This window comes from Crocuta crocuta, unplaced genomic scaffold (assembly GCF_008692635.1).
Source record: "Crocuta crocuta isolate KB4526 unplaced genomic scaffold, BGI_CrCroc_1.0 scaffold271, whole genome shotgun sequence".
Classification (NCBI taxonomy): domain Eukaryota; kingdom Metazoa; phylum Chordata; class Mammalia; order Carnivora; family Hyaenidae; genus Crocuta; species Crocuta crocuta.
The window spans coordinates 6,685,613-6,709,008 of NW_027527824.1; the positions used below are offsets into that span (position 1 = coordinate 6,685,613).

Here is a 23,396-nt window from a genome sequence, read left to right on the forward strand (position 1 = left end):
AGTGCCCTCCAGGTTCATGCATGTTGTCACAGATGACAGGCTCTCCTTCTTTTTTAAGGCTGAGTAATATTTCAGTGTGTATATGCTCTACATTGTCTTTATCCATTCATCTGTTGACAGACACTTGGGGGTTTTCCATACTTTGGCTATTGTGACTGATTCTGCTGTGAACATGGAAGTACAGATGTTTTTTGAGAGGACGATTTCACTTCCTTTGAATATACACCCAGAAGTGGGATTGCTGGGTCATATGGTAGTTCTATTTTCAATTTCTTAAGGAACCTCCATATTGTTTTCCGTAGTGATTGCACCAATTTATATTCCCACCATCAGTGCACAAGCTTCCCTTTTCTCCACACCCTTGCCAGGATCTGTTACCTCTTGTCTTTGATAACAGACTCCCTAATACCAAGAAGCAGTATCTCATTGTGGTTTTGATTTGTAATTTCCTGATAATTATAATGTGTTGGCCATTTGTATGTTTTCTTTGGGAGAATGCCTATTTAGGTCCTTTGTCCATCTTTAAATTGGGTTGTGTTTTTTCTGTTGAGTTCTAGGAATTCCTAGTTTAATTTGGATATTAACTCCTTATCAGATATGTATGTGGTCTGCAAATATTTTCTCCCATCCCATAGGTTGCCTTTTCAATGAAATGAGTTTTAATAATATAGTTTATTTAGCCTGGTGTATCTAAAATGTTATTTCTTCATGTAATCAATATGTTTGTCAACGCGATCACCTATATCCTCATTTTAATATTCAGGCTCTGAAGCCCGGTGTATACTTTACATTTGTAGCATGCCATTTTGCACCGGCCACATTCTGAGTGCTCATCAGTCACATGTGGCCGATGTGTTCTGTAGTGAACAGCACAGGTCTCGACCATAAAATGAAACTAGATCTGAGCTGTGACCTAGAAATAGAGAAATAGAGAAAAAATTTAGCTACAGAATTTAAGATAAAAACAATTCCATTGCAAATAATTCACAGTGGCAGAAAGTTTGCTATCTGCCTAATTTTTAAGACATTTCAATGGGAAATTGAGCTTCTCTAGAGAATATTGAAGAAATCTATTTTTCTCCACACTGTCCTCATGTTTTCTCTTCCCTTCTTAAAAGCATTCAGTCTGTTTACTGTATTTTGTGACACTATTGTGCATGCATCTGCATGCTACTTTAGGGGAATGCTCTTTCTCTTTTTGGAGGAATTCTAACACTTGTGATCTCTGCACTTTCTTCCTGAGTAGCTCCTTTCTTTAACTGTCCATTTGTCGTAATGTATCCCTGAATGAAGGAACTCACTTCTGCTGGGTGAGAGGGAGAAGAGTAGTTTGTTTTGATCTTAATACTGAACCTTTCCTTGGCTCATTGGTTTTTATTCTGTCATTTTATCTCGCCTATGAATGTAGTGTCTGGATATGGAAGTGATTTTTGCCTCCTGTGAAGAAAACACTATTTTTTCAACATCGTTCCCTATGAACATTACTGTGCTTGCAAAAATTTGGCAAGAAGTAAAGGAACTATGGTTTAGAAGTAAGAACTAAAAGGGGCAAATAGCTACCCCCCCTTTTAGAATGAACAATGAAGAACTTTGACTTTAAATTTGGCATGATCTGATTTAATTTTTTGTCATACCACATGCCAATGAAAAAAAGGAGGAGAGTTCGCTGAATGGAAATCTCTTGGGTAGAGACTCCTGGCAAGCTGTATCTATTTAGCAACATATTTGATATAGTGCCATGTTTAATTAATATTAGTGTCAGTTCATAAAACCCTGCTTCTTGCAAAAGAAAAGAATTCTATGTACAACAAGAAACTTTAAGAAATCTATGGTCTCTTGGTAATGTGTTGGAAGTATCCTTTTTTACTTGTTACGCTTTTTATATTTAAGTACAAGGATGTGATTTATAGAGTTTTCAGCACCAAAATTTAAAAACATTCTTTGAGAGTCTATCTTCTGTTTACCTAGCAATTAACCTTTTGCTGTGGACACATTTCATTTTTCAAACAATTAGGGAGCAGGGCGCGTTGTTGACTCTGTCAATTGAGCATCCAACTTTGGCTCAGTTCATGCTCTCACCGTTTGTGAGTTCCAGCCCCGCGTCAGACTTTCTACTGTCAGTGCAGAGCCTGCTTCGGGTCCTCTGTCTCCCTCTCCCTCTCCCCCTACCCCACTCATGCTCGCTCGCTCTCTTTCTCTCTCTCTCAAATGTAAATTAAAAAAAAAAAAACTGATATGTACTTTAAGCTAAAATGTTTATTATGTCACCACCAATAATTTGTAGCAGTGAAAATTCGTGATTATAGATCTCTTCAGGTATTCTTAAAGTAAATACTCGCTTGTCAGCTCCCTGCTCTCTGACTCAGTAGCTTCTCTGTTTCATTAGTTTTTTCCCATTTTCTAGAAAATCTCCACTTTTCACTTTGCAGCTAAAATCGGAACTGAGCTTTAGGAAGTTGTCTTGTCCTGCCAGGCAGGTGGGCCAGGTAGCACGTGTGTCTTCCTGTCTGGTGTCAGTACTGAGTGTGGAGAGCGGGGGGCCTGGCGCGCCATGAAGGAGCAGAGCTGGCTTTCCCTGGCACAGCCCTCAGGATCAGCTCTTGCTGTGGGCTCCATCCTATGGCTCAGTGTGACTTTCCCAAATGGAATGCATTTTTCCCCCCAGCTTCATTCCCTCCGTGTTCTTCCCACATCAGCTGGAAGCAACCAGTTCGTTCTGAATGCTGCCCACAAATTGTCAGCTATTTTGCTTCTTGGGCCCCTCAACTTGTCCCTCGATCTAAGGGACCGATGTGTTTGAGATCCAGGATTATGTTGTTGAGTGAAGCAAATCTCATTTTTGCCGAGGAATGTCTAAAGTTTGAGGCTTGATTCCGGAAAACAAACCACAGCAGCATACATGTGATGAATGTGTATGGCGTGCTCCCCACACGCCCGGCATTATACTTAGCAGGCTGCACCCACTGGCTCAGTGCATCCCCAGCAGCCTTTACAGCAGGTACAATAGGTGCCCACATTTTTTTAAGACGAGGAGCTGTAGAAAAATTAAGTAGTTTGTTCAAGGTTCTACATGAAAGGGCAGTTCTAAGATTTTGAATCCAGGCAGCTTGACACCATAGTCCTTTCTGTTGACACCATATTCAGCTGGTAGGCAAAGCCTTGCCTGTGTCTTGTGGAATCTTGAATCTCATTGAAGAGTTAACAGGAATTTGATGTTTTAATCTATTAAAACCTCTCTGCTTCCACCTTCTAAGAATGGATTATACTTAATGCAATTTTCCCTGAAAAGGTAGGAATACATTTCAGTATGTAGGACCATATTCCCTTTATGTGAAGTCAGATTACTTGTTATGAAATGTAAAACTGCATCCCTGCTATACCGTTATCTTTATTAAATTAAAAATATTTATTAAGTGCATAGAATATAAGATCTTATAGCCAGTTAGTTCTCATAGATGATTAGGTTTGGTTTTCTCTTGCCCTTTATGAAAATCTTAACGGCCTCAGAAAGCAAATGAAATTCAGAATGAGTTCAACGTGAATTAGGNCTTGGGTGTGAAAAAGTACAAGAAATGGTTAAATGCATTAAAAACCCTCATTAATGGTCTCCTTCCTCTCCCCCTATCACTTTTTCGAGGCCATCCATTGGTAGGCATAGGCAGATAGGGAGTTTGAGGCCCAGTCCTTGGACAGTTGATGATCAGCAAAACTTAGTATTGCTTCCCAACTTTTTGTGTGTTGTAGCATATGCAGAAAATGATCATATTTTCTCTGGGGTAAACAACTGAGGTTTCTTGAGACTGGAGGTGACCCACTGCCCCTGACCCATTGCCTTGGGTACATCTGTAACCCATTTCTAGCACACCAGTTGGAAGGCTCTGCCAAGGCATATGGCTGCAGGTTTCTAAGCATGTTACATATATGAAAGCAATCTGTAAAGTATAATGTGCTATTTTATTAATAATTATTATTAAGACCAAGATTATTTGTTATATAAAAAGACATTATATACTGTGATTTTTTTTTTCTGGTGGTTTGGGGAGCCCTTCTGAGAAAACCAGGTGCAGACGCCAGACTAATCGTTGGAGTTAAGGTCCTATGTGTGATATGGCACAGTAATGAGGAGAAGTAGAAATGCTGACGGTCCAGGGTGAAGTGCAGTCAGATGTTCTGCCACTGAGCTATCACCTATCCGGGGTGATCCGGTGCAGGACTTCTTATAGGAGATCAGACAGCCAGTGAGATCTGTTAATGGTTTCACTCTTTCTCCTCATAAGATTTCTTACCCTCTTTTGTGCCTCTCCCAATTCTTTCTTTTCTCAAGTTCTGCTTTGTTGGTGAAGTCTTTCTGTAGGTCTGCTTCTCGCCCAGGTGAAGTTCACACAACATCCTCTGTTCTATTGTAACTTGTACATAGCTTTGCTGATTGTGTCTCTAGTGCTGTATTGTTGTCTGTTTCACATACTGTCTTTCCCCGGCTAGATGGTAAGCCCCTTTAAAGTTAAGGCCGAATCTGATTTAATTATTGTAGCCTGAGCTCCATCTAGCTCACTTTGTCACTTTCCATTGTTAGGCAGGGCTTAAATGCTCTTTGAATTCAGCTGAAATTTGTCTCCCTGGGCCTTTCTCACATTAGTCTTCATTTGAACATCCGAAACAACTCTAGAGTTACTTTTATGTTAGTCATTCTTATATTTGAATCATCTACCATGTATGGTTTTATATAGTGTTTATTGCTCTGGACAGAACGTTTTTATTGTTGAAATTTTGCCTCCCTGGTTCTTCTTTTCATTTTTTTTATTAGCTTCCTTTCCCTCTCTCAATGTAGAAAATCACAGAATTTTAAGAATTGAAAGGGGCTAGAATTTACCTTGTCTTGGTCCTTCATCAAACTAATAATCTTTGCCTATTTGCTGATTGACCGAGATGGAGAGACAGAGATATTTTGGAACAACACAATATTTTGAGTATTTCACTCACGAAGAATAATGAGGAAGTTTAGATATGGTAGATTTTAAACGTTCTTCATCTTTCATTGTGTTTTAAAATATATGTGCTGCTGGATGTCTTAAGAATGATGAGCAAAATAGATGTTTGATGCTGAAGCAGTGCATCCACGGTACAGAAAGATCTTCAGATTTTTATAGCGTTAGCATGAAGATTTGACTCTAAAGCCACCCTGCCTGGGCTTTAATCCGGGATCTACCACATACCAGTTTAAATTACTTAATCTTGAGTAAATGACTTAATCTCTGTGGATCTTGGTTTCCATATTTGTAAAATAAGGTTAATAATGTAGGGTATTGTGAGGTTTAAATGCCTTAGTACTTGGAAAGCACTAGGAGTAATGCTTGGCGCCTCGCAGGTGTTCAGTATGTAGTGACCACTGCTGCTTCTAGCACCATCCCACTGCCAGTACTGTTGAGTTACGCAAGCATCTGGTGAGATGTGGGATGCATCTGTGTCATTTCTGGTCAAACCTTACGAACTTATCTTGTACTTGTGATGTAAGCCTCTTATCTTAATAAGAGGCCCAACATATGATGGCCTACATCAAAGCATGATTTTCCCGGCCCGGGACCACGTCTCTGCAGGACTGAGTATTTTGTTTGTCATAAGGTTTTACTGTCGGAACGCTTTAAGAAATGGCCCATTTAAGAAAGACCCATTAGCTTTTGGAGTCTGTTCCTTTGAGACCAACTTGCTAGGAATCCATTTCCTGACTTATTTAAAAAGAGTAAATTCATTTTCTTCATTGACGTTCTGTAAACACAATACTTGCAACTGCTATTTTGTTTTAAAGTGGATTTAATTTTCCTTAGTAAACCGCTTTTAATAATGCATCGGAGTAAATTTTCTTCCTCTGGCCTCAGGTTGCTATCAAGATCATAGACAAGACCCAGCTGGATGAAGACAACTTGAAGAAGATCTTCCGGGAAGTTCAAATAATGAAAATGCTTTGCCACCCCCACATCATCAGGCTCTACCAGGTAGGCTCCCTAGCGGGGTAGCGTGTGGCAGCGAAGAACCCACGATGGTCACCTACATGTATGGCTGCCTTTGAAGAAAAGGTGTCTGGGTGAACATCTACAACTTTTCTTGGTTTCTGTGTTCCTATGTTTATCCCACTGTTTCCCCCACCATTTTATCTCCCCACTCAGCACTCATGTTTTACCTGGCTCTTTACTAGCAAGACCTGCCTTACCCATGTAGGCTTTTTACATTTGTTCTTTAAAGCTTGGGGACCATTCTTTGTGAGACTTACACAAAAAGATTATTCAGAAGATGACAAGAACGTATTTATGTAGGTCCAAATCCTAAAACAGGATGGGAAAGCCAGAAGGAAGAGAGAATTCTTAGGGATGAAAAGGTAGAGGTGAATATAACATTATCTTTTTATAACATCACTTAAATGCTCATTTCTTTGATCCCAGTATAACTTATGATGGCAAAGGATATTTTAAGTATGGCCTCTTTAATCAGTCAGCACCTGCCTCTTTTCTAGTAGGGTCCTAGACTTCGTTTTCTAAGGTAGCACTTGATTATTTTGATAACCACAAGATTGATTTTGTGTAATGGAAGAGACTTCTAGTTTCTTACATTCCCAGGAAGCGTGCACATTTCACACCATCCTCAATGATTCCCTTACTGCAAAAGCAATAAATCTAATGGCTGGAATTTCAAGCCAGATAGGAAGAGAGGACCTTGCCTTAGCAGGCTGGTGGAAGAGATATTTTGGGAGAGGTGGGGCTTTGGGGTGCTTCTCAAATTGCAGTGTGTTGGCAGTCACAAGCTCTGCCTCCGCATGGGGCCAGCCCTGCTCACTGCTTTCCAGCAGAACAGCCATCACCTAGTTGTTCAGGAAGTGGCCACCCACTCGGTTCATTTGGTGCTGTTAGTCTGCTGTAAAGGTTACTGGCCCAGACATGGCACCACGTGTGAGGGTGGAGGCACAGTGGGCAGGCTTTCAGAGTCTGTTAACTTTATGGAAAGGAAAGCATGTTGTGATGTTAGTGTGTGTGGTTAAGGCTCCAGCTTTAGGGTTCTTTTCTGGCATCGGCTGCTCACATAATGAAGTGAATTAGATCAGCAGGAGCAGACTTGTTGAAATTTATCAGACCAGACTCTGTTGAACCACACCTACGGTGTGCCCCAGAAGCAAACTCGTGAAAGCTTCCTGGTGTTGCCTGAAGACTTATGTCTGCAAACTCGGAGGTGTCTAACCTCTGTTTCCTTCCTATCCTGATTGACTGAGTAAACTTCTTGACCTCGCATTTTAAAATAAATCATCTTTAAATAATTGTAGGGTTTTTAGGCTGACTTTCCTCAAGAGGTTAACTTGTAGATATTAGCCTTATAACTGAATTCTCCAAGTTTATCTTTCTTACCCAAGATTTCGTTAACCTATAAGAAGTCTCAGTTTCAGGCCTGACTTTGAACAATGCGCTCTTTTAAGCTTTAATTTTGCTCTCTGGCAGCTAGTGTTGTTAATGGGGGATTCTGAGCTGCCAGGATGAATGGCTGTCAAATTGTCTTTATAAATAGTATCAAGGTAGTTTTCAGGTAATTTGCCAAATCATCCGTCTCCTCAGTTTGTAGAGGAAGCCAAGTATAGGTAACCGTATAGGAAAGTTTTTGAACTATTGAAGAAGTTAACGGTAAGAGAACATTTGTAGTCAAGAAAAGACCTGGGAGTCCAAAGGAGATATACAATATGACGTTAATTTTCTTTTTTTTTTTTTCTCAACACCTGCATATATATAGAGCATTGACTTTTTGTTGCATAAATCAACATACAGAAAGATCTTGGAAGCAATGCATGTAACAAACAATGAGCTAATACCACCAGTATATGGTTTTTAAAAATTAAAGAGAAAAAAGTACAATACAGTTATTAAATTGGAAAAGTAATGTGCACTCATATGACAGACTACCATGAAACTATACCAAAGAAGAGAAGAAATTTACTATTATTACACGAAGTGCCTGTTACATGATATTGATGTGTAAAGATACCAAAGATCAAGTAACTGGGAATTAATTGAGCAGAATAGTTACCAGTGAATTATGGTGAAAGCCTAAAGCTGTATTGCCCAGTATGATAGCCACTGGCACACATGGCTATTGAGTATTAATATGTAGCTATAGCAAATGAGGAACTGAATTTTTAACTTCATTAGTTTTAATTAATATAAATACTGAAGCCGTTTATAATTAAATTTTTTTTTAAAATTTGGACATTATCATGTCCAAATATGATAATATTTTGGACATACTGTAATAAATAAAATATTAGAGTTACTTTCACCTTTTTAAAACTTATTAATATGGCTATTAGAGAAGTTTAAATTATATATGAGGCCTACATTGTATTTCTGTTGATCAGCATTGCTCTAGAATGATATGGAATAAATGACTTACAAACAGTGTTTCCTTTGGGGGAATAGGATAGAGAGGGCTGGGAAGAGGAAGATCTTTGGTCTTTTGTTTATATACCATATTTAAAAAATTGATCATGAGCACATATACTTTAAAAAATACTTAACGATAAAGGTAAAAAAAGGCAGAAAGGACTGCCAACACAATAAAACTAAATAAAAAAAGGCAAAATAGGGACCAAAACAAAATGCAAGTGAGTGATTTATACTGCAGTGTTGAATGTTTACATCACTCTTTCCAATTTTGGAGAAATGGGTGGCAGGGAGGAACGTTGTCCTGTCCGTTGAAAAAACACATCCAAATGTGATTTCTGTGCACTTCTTAAGTGATTCCCACCATTTTCCCCGGACTTTTTTTGTTTGGGTTAGGTTTTGAGGGAACATTTTGGAACTTGAAGTGAGCAGTGTCGAATGTGAATTTTCTGGTTTTTGGCAGCTTCTTTGTTTCTCAGCTTTGTGGAGCTTATGAGATGGCAGAGGCCTCATGGAACAACGAAATGTCCGTCTCGAGTAGCAAATCCTTCCTACTTTTAAGAACGTGAAGGGATTCCAGGTCCCCCCTTTCTTCTTTATTGCATTTATGTCTGTCCCCCCTGCAGTGATTTAAGTTTCCTGTAAGCAGTAATGGTTATTAATATTTTAAATGACAAAAGAGGAGTCATTAGTTTCTCTTCCTATGATATCAGCCTGTCATTTGTGTCACTGTCTGTCGCTTTCCTGCCTTTGTACCAGGTTATGGAGACAGAACGGATGATTTATCTGGTGACAGAATATGCTAGTGGAGGGGAAATATTCGGTAAGTACCTCTATTGCATTCTTTAAAAAGCTTTTGAGCACACTGTGGCAAACCTAAAATAGCCATTCAATGCCTTTGTCACTCGAGTGGCCATCACTTGATGCTGTCCTTCGGTGCTGCCATTTTGGATGAAGAATTTTTATTTATTTTGGTTTACCTGTGTAAGTGCCTTCATCCTCTCTGTCCGCAACGGAGGTGTTCTGTTTATTTCCATCAGGTGGTGGCAGCTGATGGGTAAAACCAAACATCCCTACTGAACAGAGGCAGGCGCCTGGGGGCAGGGGGTCTTGTCGTTGTCGCAGCTGGGCCTGGGGTCCCCGCCTGTGGCAGAGCCCCCCGCAGTGTGCGAAGGAGCCCCTTGGAGCCAGCTGACTCCTTCTGATGTGCTCTTTAAATTTCATTATGTAAAATGTGTGACTGTGACCCTTACAGCTCCTGGCTCTCTTGATGATTCTTGGAGTTGGGGAGGCTTTGTCGGCGGTAACTTTTTCTCCTTGAACACTTAGCACAATATCAGAATTAAACAGTCGGGTTTGTTACCAGGAAACCAGACTTTTTGAGGTGGTAAAAATGGGCCCAAAAAAAGGTTGGGTTTTTTTGTTTGTTTGTTTTCTTTTTTTTTTAACAGTGATAAATGGAGCCAAGTAGAGGTAAAGGCTAAACTTCTCAAATATAGATTCACATATCTTTTCATTTTTTAAATATTTTTGTTTGTTTGGCAAGTAACTACAGAGAAATGTTTCCTCTTATACTTTAAGTTCATCTAGTTTATTGTTTGGGTTATGTTTTAGTTTAAATTGTGGGCAAGTTTTTTTTTTTTTTTAGTTTTTAAGTACATTTAAAAGTATGAGATAACTTTTAAAGTAGAATCTTCTTTTTTTTTTAATGTTTGTTTTTGAGAGAGAGACACACAGAGCATGAGTCGGGGAGGAGCAGAGAGAGAGGGAGACACAGACTCCGAAGGGGGCTCCAGCTCCCGAACTGTGAGATCATGACCTGAGCTGAAGCGAGACGCTTAACTGACTAAGTTGCCCAGGAGACCCTAATGTAGAATCTTCTTATTAGTGATTGGTCATCTGTGACTGTATGTTTTGTGTGTGTGTGTTTGTGTGTGTGTATGCGTGCGTGTGTGAGAGAGAGAGAGAGAGAGAAAACTTTTCCCTGAAATCTTATAATTTAGGCCTAAGAATCTTCAGAGTCTTTTGTAAAGGATGTATTGTCATTTCTGAATAATATTTCTCATTGGCTTTGTGTATGTGCTTATGTGCAATAGTGATCTTGAGAGAAAAGAGACCTTATCATCTTAATATTTTACAATAAAGACCTAAACCCACTGCATATCAGCAGATCTGCCTTGCTCTTCAGAAAAACAGATTTTAAAAGTATAGAAAAGATAATAATGCCCCGGTTAGAGATTTTTTGTGTGTGGAAATGTAGCTTAAGGCATGAACAAACAGAATAGTACTTCTCCTAGGATTATTATAAAAGATCCAGATGAGGAAGAAAATGATGTATTACCTAAATAAATCATTGTGACTGCACAGGGGTATGACTGTTGCATGAGCTCAGGTTTTTAAAAGGATGGGAAGGTTTATACAAGATGAAAAGATAGGCATGATCAAGAACGTGATCTTTGGAGGCAGTTAGACCTGGTTTTGAGTCCACTGCTGGCACCCTATTTGCTGTTTTGATTGGAGCAAGTTATTAAATGCTTCCGGGACTCATGGTCTGTAAAAGTGAGGTCTTTAATATCTGCCTCACAGTCGTGAAGATTAAATGATACCACACATCTAGAGCCCTAGCACTTTGCTTCCTCCACTTCCATGTTAAAGAACAAGTGGGCAGTTGACATCTGACAGCATGAGGGTCTCTGGTGACCCTCTTCCCAATGAAACATGAAAGGGATGAAAACCCCCAAAAGCATTGTCCTTCGTGTGAACAGCAAATGAAGACACATTTATTCAAGAGCATCTATGAAAATTTGGTAAGAAATGAGAGTGTGTGGTTTTTAAACCAGTATGCTCCCTCCTTACCAGCTCAGTGAGGGGGAGATTCCAGTTCAGACCACAGGACCCTCCGACTCTAACCCAGACTCATGGCTCGTGGGGGAACAGGATGCCTGCCGTCTCTTCAGTCCCCAGCTGCCTGTTGCTGCTGAGTCCTGGGTGAATGTGGTTCCGGAGCAGGGACTCCGTCCTTCTGCCTAGCCTCAGTTGCGTAGTTTGGTTGCAGCACACTGAGAATACTGGAGCCCAGACTGTTTTTGCCCAGATTGTAAGTTGGTAGTTCCATCCCATGAGAGGAAAACTGAGAGGACCCCAGACTGTGTTCCTCTCCTTCTGCTGAGCTCTCTGCTCCTACCGTGGGAGTGCCACTCAGAGAGAACTTTGCCATTGTCCCCTACAGCTGGCTTCAGAGCCCTGGCTCAGAGATTTGCCTAAAGGGAGACACAGACCTTAAAACATAGCTCCCGATTCGTTCCCAAAGGAACTGACTTTATTTGCAATAGAGTATGAAGAAGGTCAAGGCTAAAAAGCACTCATAAGAACAGTGGAGGTTGTGGCAAAGGCATTTGTACAGGCTACACCATAGGAGATCCAGGGAATAAAACATCACAATAACCTTCCAGAGATCAGAACAAAAATCAAACACTGATCTCAGAAACTATTCCTTCAGAGGAATCAGAATTTGTTTGTTTAAAGACCAATTTATTCCCCAGGACATTGTTGAAAACAATAGAGCAACCAGCCCGCAATTAATGGAGTTTAACAGCTGGGTGTGGTTAAGGAAAGATAGGAAGAGAGCCCTCCTCAAGCACGGTGATCCAATGATCTGAGGGTAACTGTGGATATACCAAGTCTCTGCTTCCCTGATAACAACATCAGAAGCTGAACACTGTTTATGGGAGAGTAAACTTCACTGAAATAATCCACTAGTCACGAAACAAATAAACAAGCAGGTAACAGGAACATGTTCTGGAAGGGGAAAAGTGTACCAGTACCCAGAGGTGCTATGATATATTATCTAAAATGTGTAGTTTCCAACAACAACAAAAATATGAACCATGCAAAGAAACAGGAAAGTATGACCCATGTACTGGAAAAAAAGCAAGCCAAGAAACTGTCAGATTTATTAGAAAAAGACTTTAAAGTAGCCATTATAGACATGTTCACAGAAATAAAGGAACTCATGATTAAAGTAGTAAAGGAAAATACGGTGACAATGTCACATCAAATTAGAGTTTCAGTATAGAAATCATTTTTTAAAAAATGAACCAGATGGAAATCATGGAATCAGAAGGTAAAGTGATGAAAGAAAGAACTCATTAGAGAGGCTTAACGGTAGATTTGAATTGGTAGAAGAAGTGAACGTGTAGATAGATTGATGGAGATTATGTAATTTTAAGAAGAGGGAGAAAGACGAGGAACAGAGCCTCAGAGAAATGTGGGGCACTATGCAGTGCAGCAACATAAGCCTAATGGGAGTACGAGAAGACGAGAGAGAGAAAGGAAAAGAAAAAAAAATATGCAAGGAAATAACGGCTGTGAACTTCATAAATTATTGAAAAACATTAACTTAACATACGCAGAAAGCTAAACAAAATCCAAGAAGTACTCGGGGTGCCTGGGTGGCTCAGTCGGTTGAGCGTACGACTTCGGCTCATGTCATGATCTCACGGTTCGTGGGTTCGAGCCCTGCTCGGGCTCTGTGCTGACAGCTCAGAGCCTGGAGTCTGCTTCGAATTCTGTATCTCCCTCTCTCTTTCTGACCCTCCCCCTGCTCACGCTGTCTGTCTGTCTGTCTCTCTCTCTCAGAAATAAAACATTAAAAAAATTTTTGTTAAAAAGTGTACCAAGATGTACTAAATGTAGAGATCCTCAAACAGATATGTAGTGAAAGAATAGTGAAAGTCAAGGACCAGAAGGAAATACTGAAAGCAGCAAGAGATAAATGACATGTCTCTTAAAGGGAACCCCATTAGGTTAACAATGACTTTTCAGCACAAACAATGCAGGCCAGAAGGCAACAGGATAACATTTTCAAAGTGCCCAGAGGAAAATATCCTATTAAAAAACCAAAATCTTATGCCCAGTAGAGGTGTCTTCAAAAATGAAGGCAAAATAAAAACTTTCCCCTATACTCAAAATCTGGAAGATGGGGCTCCTGGGTGGCTCAGTCAGTTGAGACTCCAACTTGATGTCATGCATGGTTCGTGGGTTTGAAACTACCTCCCTACCCCGTGTCAGTCTCTGTGCTGTCAGTACAGAGCCTGCTTCAAATCCTCTGTCCTCCTCCCCCACCCCAATTCACATGCCTTTTGTCTCTCTCTCTCTCTCTCAAAAATAAAAAACTGGGAGAATTCCCAGATAATCAAGAATGTAGAGTCTCACTGTACAAGAAATACTAAAGGAAGTTCTTCAGGGTAGAAGCAGGCACCTTACCCCAGATGGTAATTTGAGTCTACATAAAAAAAGAAAAAGCACCAGTAAACATAATTATGTAATTGTAAAAGACAGGGATGCAAAGTTTTCTCCTTTCTTTTCTTGTCAAAAATCAGTTTTATGAAATAATATATATAAAATGCAGTCCCTGTAATGCAACATATATGTACTATATTTGCCAATAACAACCCAAAGGAGGTGTGTGATAAAAACCACACTGGGCTAAGGAAGTCACTACAGATGGTAAAGAAAAATGATAACAATGTATTGTTGAGTCTGTACCATTAATTGATGTGATGTTTATTGAACAGTTACTACAAAAGGGAGTAAAAGAAATAGAGCTATAAAGAATAGTTCCATATAGTCACTGGAAAGTTAAGCTAATATAAGCTAGGAGCCATTTGGCTAAAATAAAGTATATATGGTAAGCCCTAGAGCTTCACTAAAAAATGTTTTTTAATTATAATATAAAAAATTATTAAAGAAATTGAAGTACTTCCTTAGAAAATATTCACTAAATGAGGCGCCTAGGTGACTCAATTGGTTAAGCTTCTGACTTCAGTTTAGGTCATGATCTTGCAGTTTTGTGAGTTTGAGCCCCACGTAGGGCTCTGTGCTGACAGCTCAGATCCTGGAGCCTGCTTCAGATTCCGTGTCTCCCTCTCTCTCTGCTCCTCAACTGCTCATACTCTGTCTCTCCCTGTCTCTCAAAAATAAATGTTAAAAAAAAATTTAAAAAGAAAGAAAATATTCATTAAATGGAAAAGAAAGTAATAATGGAGAAATAGAACAACAAAAAAGACATGAAGTACAAAGAAAACAAACAGAACAGCAGACCTAAATCTGACTAGAGTGGACCCTTGAGCAATGCCCATCGTGAGGGACTGTGGACCCCCTGCCCCTCCCTAGCATGCAGTCGAAAATCTCGAGCAGGCTCCACACTACCAACACAGAGCCCAGTGTGGGCCTCAATCCTATGAACTGTGAGATCATAACCAGAGCCAAGATCAAGATTCAGATGCTTAACCAACTGAGCCACCCAGGCACTTTGAAGGGAACTTTCTTAATCTGATAAGAGCTCTAAAAAACCCATAGCTAACATTGTGCTTAATGGTGAACAACTAGATGTTTTTCCCCTCCAATCAGGAATAAAACAAAGATTTCATCTCTCTCGACTTCTGTTTAAACATTGTACTGGAGATTCTAGTCACAGCGGTTAGATAAGAAAGACCTGTAAAAGGCATCTAGATTGGAACGGAAGAAGTAAAGCTAACTCGACTCACAGATGACATGATCTTGTATATAGAAAATCCTGACAAATCCACTGAAAAACTATAAGAACTATATAAAAGTTCAGTAAAGTTGCAGGATACAAGAGCAATATATCAGTTATATTTCTATATTCTTACAATGAGTGATCTGAAAATGAAAGAAAGAAATCAGTTCAGTTCACAGTAGCATCCACAAGAATAAAATACTTAGGAATAAATTTAACAAAAGAAATGGCAAATTTTATAGTCTGAAAAGTACAAAATAGTGTTGAATGAAATTTAAAAAGATCTTAATGATTGGAAAAACATCCCACGTTCCTGGATTTTAAGAGTTAACATTGTTAAGATGGCAGTACTACTCAGACTGATGTGTAGATTAAGTACAATCCCCATCAGAATCTGAGCTCACATTTTTGTAGAAATTGACAAGCAGATTATAAACTTTGTGTGGAATTATAAGTGACCCAGAATAGTCAAAAGAGTCTTAAAAAAGATCAAAGTAGGTTAGAGTGATGTGGCTACAAGTCGAGGAAAACTGACAGCCACCAGAAGCCAGCAGAGGTGCAGGAAAGGTCCTCCCCTAAAGCATGTAGATGGAGCGAAGCCCTGGTGATACCTCAGGTTTGGACTTCTTGCTTCCAGAACTGTGAGTGAATAAATTATAATTCTTAGATGTCATCTACCTTGTGGCAATTTGTTTCAGCACCTGGGAAACAAATACTGAAGAAGACCAGATTCTGGCATAATTTCACAATAACTCCCCATAAAATACCAATCATCTATAAAGGAGACAATCAATTACTAGGTTGAGGTGGTGATTAATATTAGCATCATGTGTGATGAAGGTATTAAAGAAGTAATGCAAGAGCTGCCCCTTCAGATTCTTGCTGGAATTAAGTAGGGGGAATGAAGTATTTCAGAGATGCTGTAGCCTGTTCGGAAGATTTCAAGACGAGAGAAAGTGTGGCATGTTTCATATTCTTTAAGTTGTTTTGTATGGTTTAAATATAGGTAGTATGTGAGAAAATGCCTGGAAATGAGGCTGGTAAGATAGGAAAGGCTCAATAAATAATGAAGGGCTCTGAATGACATTTCTGACTTGGCCAACTCCCCTATCGTACCCCCTCATTGCACTAAGTCCTTTCTTAGTAGTACTTATATCAGTTGTGGTTTTACATTTATTTTTGTAATTATTTAATGGTTTTTCTCTCTCTACCAGGCACAAACCTCCACAAATTCAGGGGCCATGCCTGTTTTTGCTCACCATTGTATCTATCCCCATGTCTCTTCTTGCTCTCCAGTTCATACTGGTGGACTCAAATATTTACTGAGGGAAATGATCAATAGCTGTTTACTGAATGAATGAGTAAATGAGCAAATGAACCAAGAGTGTAAAACAGTTGAACTTTATCTTGAATTATTGCCATGTGAGGAAGAGTTGGGATGGAACATGCCAATACCAGTTAGGAAGATATACATTAATATCTGAGAAAAATGAGGTTTTGAAGTAAGAAAGTGACTCATCTCTTTCATTTTAATCTTGAAATACAGATATTTTTGTCATCACTTTACAAAGAAACTGAGATTCAAGGAGACTAAATAATTTACCTCAAGAGTAACTAATACAGCTGAGATTTTAACCCAAGGACTGTCTGACTCCAGATTACATGTATTACCCCATTTACCAGGTTGAAGAATCTGTTCTTCCATATAAAAGCCTTCAATTAAGTATCCTGGGAAGAATCTTTTATTACAAATATAAACCAGATTTCTGTCTTGAAAATTTAGGTCATGGACATAGCAGTATCAATATGAAATATTTTTGTATTCTCTTGTTATTAAATCCCTATTGAAAGAGAGAGTGAGACAGATTTTTTAGATAAGTATTATTACTGAGATTCAGGTACAGGCAGTGGCTTATTTACAGAGCTAGTATTTATAAAATAGCAGTCTCTCCTCTTCTTACATAATAATAACTCCACCTTCTCTTTTTGAGGCTTTTGTGTTATCATTATTAATGTAAAAAAAGTGGCCAATATTCTAAATTTTAGATTAATTAAGCACATCAGGGGTTTACTAAACCTTTTGAAAATGGAATTATTAAAGGAGAAAATGAGTAAGAGTGTATTAAGATGTTTAGATTTCTTACTGTGTTATTGGTGTGAATGGTAGTGTCATTTAGTAAGAGGATGCAGGTGTGAAAAATAGATCAGATGAACTGTGTCACATGGAGTTTGAGGCACCAGTTTGATGGAAGTTGTGTATCAAGTCATTGGAAACCATAGTCTGGAAATCGGGGATAAGATGGAGCCTAGGATATTGTTTCCTTAGCAGAGAGATGATAGTTGTTCGTTGGTATGGGATCATACAGAAAATAATAGGTTTAAGGGGCACCTGGGTGGCTCAATAGGTTAGGCATCTGACTTCAGCTTAGGTCATGATCTCACAGTTCATGAGTTCGAGCCCTGCATCAGACCCTGTGCTGACAGCTTGGAGCCTGCTTCCGATTCTGTGTCTCTTTCTCTCTCTGCCCTTCACCCGCTCATGCTCTGTCTCTCAAGAAAATAAAAATAAACATTAAAAAATTTTTTTTAAAAAAGAACAGGTTTAAGAATAAGACCCTTAGTACCATCAGTATTTAAGTTGAAGGTGGGGCACCTGGGTGGCTCAGTCAGTTAAGTGTCTGACTTCAGCTCAGGTCATGATCTCACAGTATGTGAGTTCGAGCCCCACATCAGACTCTGTGCTGACTGACAGCTCAGATCCTGGAACCTGCTTCAGATTCTACATCTCCCTCTTTCTGCCCCTTCCTTACCCATGCTTAGTCTCCCCCTCCCCCAAAAAATGTAAAAAATTTTTTTAAAAAGTTGAAGGTAAGGCCATGAAGTACATGAAAAACCTGTTGATGAAAGAAGATTGTGGTACTATAAAAGACAAGGAAAACAGGTGTTTCAATAAGGCACATTATTGAATGATGTAGAAAGGTAAATTAAGATAAAAGCTGAGCGGTAGCCTCTGGCTTTGTGATAGAGAAGTTCTCAGTGCTGGCTGTTGCACTAGTGAGGTAAGAATAGAAATCAGAAGTAATGGGCTGAGATCTGAGTGCATAGTGAGGAAGAGGAAGCAGAGTTTTGAAGACTGTTTTCTAAAGTTGATATCTAACATATTAATAACACCATTTAAATTGTGTACTCTAACTTATTCAAATATATGTATGTAAACATAAATGTTATATAATATAGTAACTGTAACCTAAAATATATACAGGTTAGACATTGAAAATGATGAGAGAAACAGACGTCACAGGACTTCAGACAATGACAAAGTGAAGAAGTTGGCAAATATCCTATCCAAGGAACAAATACAAAAGTGGCAGGCTTGTCAAAATAACCATTAGGACTCTGAAAATGAATCAGTGACAGACATTACACTGAGAAACTTTAATTCATGAAAATCTTTGGAATCTGTGAGAAGGAGAGTGGGGATCTTTGGCCTTACTGCCTGAGCTCCTGTATCCTTTGCCTTCCCTTCCCAAGGGAAAGAGTAATGTAAGGAAGGCTGAGCTGGCCTTAAAACGAGCAGCTTTGTTGCCAGAGGCAGCTGACTTTATTTGGAAAAGAAAACAAAAACAAAAAATCAAAACCCCCTCATGCCCAGTTGTGTTGTCAGTAAAACTAGCAAGCTCGGAAAGAAACACATGGAAAGCTCAGAGCCTTGCTAGCTAGTTCTTGTGATCTTGCTGGGGGCAGGCCACAGAATGGTCACCTAGCCAGAAATTCAGTAGGGAGATCTTGTTAGTAGAGAACCACAACAGGATAAGATAAGTTCTTCATTCACATCTGGCTCACTGGGGGACTGGCATCTTCTGAGAAGTCCTGAGAAAGCCCAGCAAAGAGTAAAAGCTGAGGCCGACTTAAAGCTTTCTGAACTTGGAATGCACTACTGAACTCACCAGTAGGTTTGTCAGTGGAGGGTGAAAAGTCTACTGGCTTAGTCACTTATCAGTGTACACATAGGGATGACGTCAAGGAAGCCATGCTAAAGAATAAAAGTAAGGGAGAGGGTGCCTGGGTGTCTCAGTTGATTTCAGCTCAGGTCATGATCTCATGGTTTGTGAGACAGAGGCCAGTGTCGGGCATCATGCTGACAGTGCGGAGCCTGCTTAGGATTCTCTCCCTCTCTTTCTCTGCCCCTTGCCTGCTCTCTCTCTCTCTCAAAATAAATAAATAAACATTAAAAAATAAAAATAAGAATTTTTTAAAAATTTTAGCAGAAGTCCATGGCTACATACCACAAGGAGACAGATTCTCAGATTATTTCTGACAAGATTGCTACAAAAATAAAAACAAATAAAATAAAAGTAGCAACAACAGTAATCCTCAAGGAGAAAAGTCATAATCCAGAATTGGCTAAACATATTACCTATAATGTACAGTTTTATTAGAAAACACTGTAGATGTTGACCTAGGTGGCTAAGTCTGTTAAGCATCCAACTTCAGCTCAGGTCATGATGTCACTGTTCGTGGGTTTGAGCCCTGCATCAGGCTCTGTGCTGACAGCTCAGAGCCTGGAGCCTGCTCCAGATTCTGTGTCTCCCTCTCTCTTTGCCCTTCCCCTGCTCATGCTCTGTCTCTCTCTCTTAAAAATAAATAAACATTACAAAAAAACAAAAACCACTATAGATGTTAAAGGAAAAAAAAAAAAACCCGAACATGTGACTATCCTTAGGAAGAAAAGTAGCCAGTAGAAAATTTCTCTGAGCATGTCTAGATGTTATTTTTAGCAAAAACTTTATTATAAATTTGTTCAGACAATTAAAAGAAACCATGTTTAAGTGGAAAGTATGATGACAATGACTCAACAAATAGGAAATCCCAGTAATGAAAAATAAATTATAAAAAGGAACAATATGAAAATTCTAGAGTTGAAAGGTATAGTAACTGAAATGAAAAATTCACTAGATGTGTTTAGTAGTAGATTTGAAGTGGAAGAAGAAAAAACCAACAAACTTAAAATATCAATAGAAAAAAAATCCAGAGTGAAGAATAGAGAGAAAATGATTGAAGAAAAATAATCAGAGCCTCGGAGACCTATGGGACAAGATGAAGTAAACCAATATATTTGTAATGGGAATTCCAGAAGGAGATGAGATAGAAAAAGAGACAGAAAAAAATACTTGAAGAAGTAATGACCAACAACTTCCAAAATGTATAATAAAGCATTAATTTACAGTTTCAAGAAGCTCAGTGAGGGGCGCCCGGGTGGCTTAGTCGGTTAAGCGTCCGACTTTCGCTCAGGTCATGATCTCGCGGTTCGTGGGTTCGAGCCCCGCATCGGGCTCTGTGCTGACTGCCCGCTCAGAGCCTGGAGCCTGTTTCAGTCTGTGACTCCCTCTCTCTCTGACCCTCCCCTGTTCACGCTGTCTCTCTCTCTCTCCTAGAAATAAATAAAACATTAAAAAAAATTTAAAAAAAAAAAAAAAAGAAGCTCAGTGAATCTCAGGTGGGAAAAATCCAAGAGAGATCCACATCTAGACATATATTGTCAATTTGCTGAAAGACAGAGAGAGAATCTTGAAAGCAGCAAGAGGAAAATGACTCATCACATACAGGGAAACAACATGATTTATAGTTGAGTTCTTATCAGGAAAAAAAATAGAGGCCGAAGGCAGTAGGTTGACATGTTTAGTAAAAGGCGAAAGATTTATATGATCTGAAGAGAAACCAGAGTTAGATTGACATATTTAGAAGGCTAAAACAACAACAACAACAACAACAACAAAAAACAAAACCTGTGAACCATAAATTCTTTATCTAGCAAAACTATCCTTTAAAATGTAGGCAAAATAAACACGTTCCTAAGTAACCAGGGCCTGAGAGACATGCTATACAAGACATCCTAAGAAAGTGCTCAAGTTGAAAGGAAATGACACCAAATGGCAACTTATATCCACAGGAGGAAATAAAGAAAATCAGAAAAGGGGCACCTTGGTGGCTCAGTCGGTTGGGTGTCCCAGTTCGGCTCAGGTCATGGTCTCAAGGTTCGTGGGTTCGACCCTGCGTCGGGCTCTGTGCTGACAGCCAGCTCAGAGCCTGGAGCCTGCTTCAGATTCTGTGTGTCTCTCTCTCTCTGACCCTCCCCTGCTTACGCTGTCTGTCTCTCTCTCAGAAATAAATGAAACATAAAAAAAAAAAATCAGAAAAGATGAATATGTAGAAAATAAATTACATAAATATACTCTTTTTCCTTTCCTTAATTCTTTAAAAGACAGAAAAAGGCTTAAAGAAGTATTTAGAACACTTTATTTCTGGATTTCTAACATATATTGATGTAATATAAGTACCTAAAGGAAGGTTGAGGAATTGGAGCCATATTGGAATAAAGTTGCTATGTTTTACCAGAATCAAGTCAGTGTTAATTGGAAGTAGATTGTGATAAATTAAAATGCATAGTTAATAATCTGTAGAGCAACCACTACGATAATTTCAGCACCCTAACTTTGAAGGCCATGGTTGAATGTGTGTTGTCTTTTTATTATTTATTTGACTTACATCTATAATTTATTTGAGGGGAAAGAACCAATGGAGCCAGAGGAATGTAGAAATAGGGGAGAGAGTGAGATTTAATGGAACATTCCTCAAGGAGGAGACAAAAGCTGGTGAGAGTGTAGAAGTATTTGTGTGAGATTGATGTTTGGGGGATTAAAGTTTAGAGTCTGAGTACTTAATACTAGTGTTTGAAAGGTAGGAAAACTGTATGCTGAGATGATATTATGGAATGATGATAGCTAAAGGAAATGAAAGAAGTAGATGATCACAGGACAAGTTGACGGACTAAAAGCACATTGATAGGTTAGCAAATGTTGAGAATCTTAACTTTGTTGGGACTCCACTTGTGGCTTTTTTTTTAATGGGTTCTTTGTTAGCAGTATTTGGCAGCTTAGGTATTGGATTATAGAACATGGTGGGTTTGATCCAGAGTTTTGCAAGGTTGCTTGAGATGATGAATCACGGTGTTTGGAAGTTTCTGCTCCAGATGTAAAGATTATTAGCTGGGAATTTTATCCTTCTGTTATTAGCAGATTATGACACCAAACTGTTTGGGGCAGTAGTTGGCTGCTTGATTCCAACTCAATTTCAGATTTGCTGAGAGAGTTGTAGTGCTCTTCCCCTTTGTGGCAGTCATACTGTATTTAGAATTGTCTTCCATTTTGAGTGTTGTATTGCACAAGGGATGCCAACGATAGAAATGTGATAAAGATAGCAAGCAGTATTTGCAATGGGCGGCAGAAGGGGAGGCTTAGAGAAGTCTGTGGAGAAAGTAATGGTTGAACAGAGTTTTCAAGTATGAGAAGTTGGCTGAGTGGAAATCCGCTTTCTGGACGAGTAACATAGTAAAGACTTTAATGCATGAAACAACTTGGTGTATTTAGGGAACTAGAACTAGTGATTTAGAGCATTAAGTGATGTGCTGGTGGTTTTTGAATTATTCCAGAGGTTTTAAAGGTTCTTTGGAAATGTCTAAGATGCCTTCTCTGAGATGGTAGGTATGTAAGGCAAGGCTTACAGTTCATACTTTCCTCCAAATACATTCAACCACTCCCCATTTTTCCCTCCTGTTCAACAAAAGAATCGTATCTCTCCTTTTAAACCTAATATGCTTATTGAATTTCCACATAATATTTTTAAATAAATGAATCTTTGGCCACTATAATTTCATCCACTGTTAGATGATAGTGAGCCATGGAAGGACTTTAAGCAAGGGTCAGGGCACAGTCCAACGTATGTTTTAGGAAGGGTACCTTGGTGTCAAAATAAGAGTGGGTTTGAAGGTGATGAGATTAGTGTCTGAGAGAGCACTTAGGCTATTGGCAATAAAACCGATGAGACCTGGGGAGAATCTGATAAGTAGCCGTGTTGGAGACAGAGAAAATGGATTAGTAGTAGAATGGTTAATGGATAAGAACATGGGTAGAGTCAGACTGCTGTGATTCAAATCCTAATTCTTCCACTTAAAGCCTTGTGAACTTGGGCAAGTTTTTAAACCTCACTGTCTTAGTGTCTTCCTCTTTAAAATGAAAACAATAATGGTGATGATGATGATGATGATGGTACTACTCATCTTAGAAGTTGTTGTAAGGAGAGAGAGAGAGAGTGTGTGTGTGTGTGTGTGTGTGTGTGTGTGTTTTAAGGTTTATTTAATTTGAGAGAGAGGGAGACAGTGTGAGTGGGGGAGGGACAGAGATAGAATCCCAAGCAGGTTCTTTGCTGTTAGCACAGACCCTGATGCGGGGCTTGAACTCATGAATTGTGAGATCATGACCTCAGCCAAAACCATGAGTAGGATACTTAACCAACTGAGCCACCTACATGCCCTAGAACCGTGTGTTTTTAAAGTGCCTCATCTGTGCATAGACCTGTGCAGCATGTGCACAGCAGCATTATTTAAA

At 39.2% G+C, this 23,396-nt stretch overlaps 1 protein-coding gene across 12 annotated transcripts in view; it reads left to right on the forward strand.

The window, feature by feature from the left end:
* SIK3 (SIK family kinase 3) overlaps positions 1 to 23,396 on the forward strand; it is a 243,066-nt gene that overhangs the window by 121,005 nt on the left and 98,665 nt on the right. For 11 of the 12 annotated variants that reach the window (XM_077777598.1, XM_077777606.1, XM_077777614.1 and 8 more), the window contains 2 exons: positions 5,874 to 5,990; positions 9,171 to 9,234. In XM_077777598.1, coding sequence (XP_077633724.1) covers positions 5,949 to 5,990; positions 9,171 to 9,234 — 106 coding nt within the window. In that variant the 5' untranslated portion in view covers positions 5,874 to 5,948. Of the gene's footprint in view, positions 1 to 5,873; positions 5,991 to 9,170; positions 9,235 to 23,396 lie in introns of those variants that run through there. The other variant, XM_077777566.1, reaches the window with a different exon arrangement.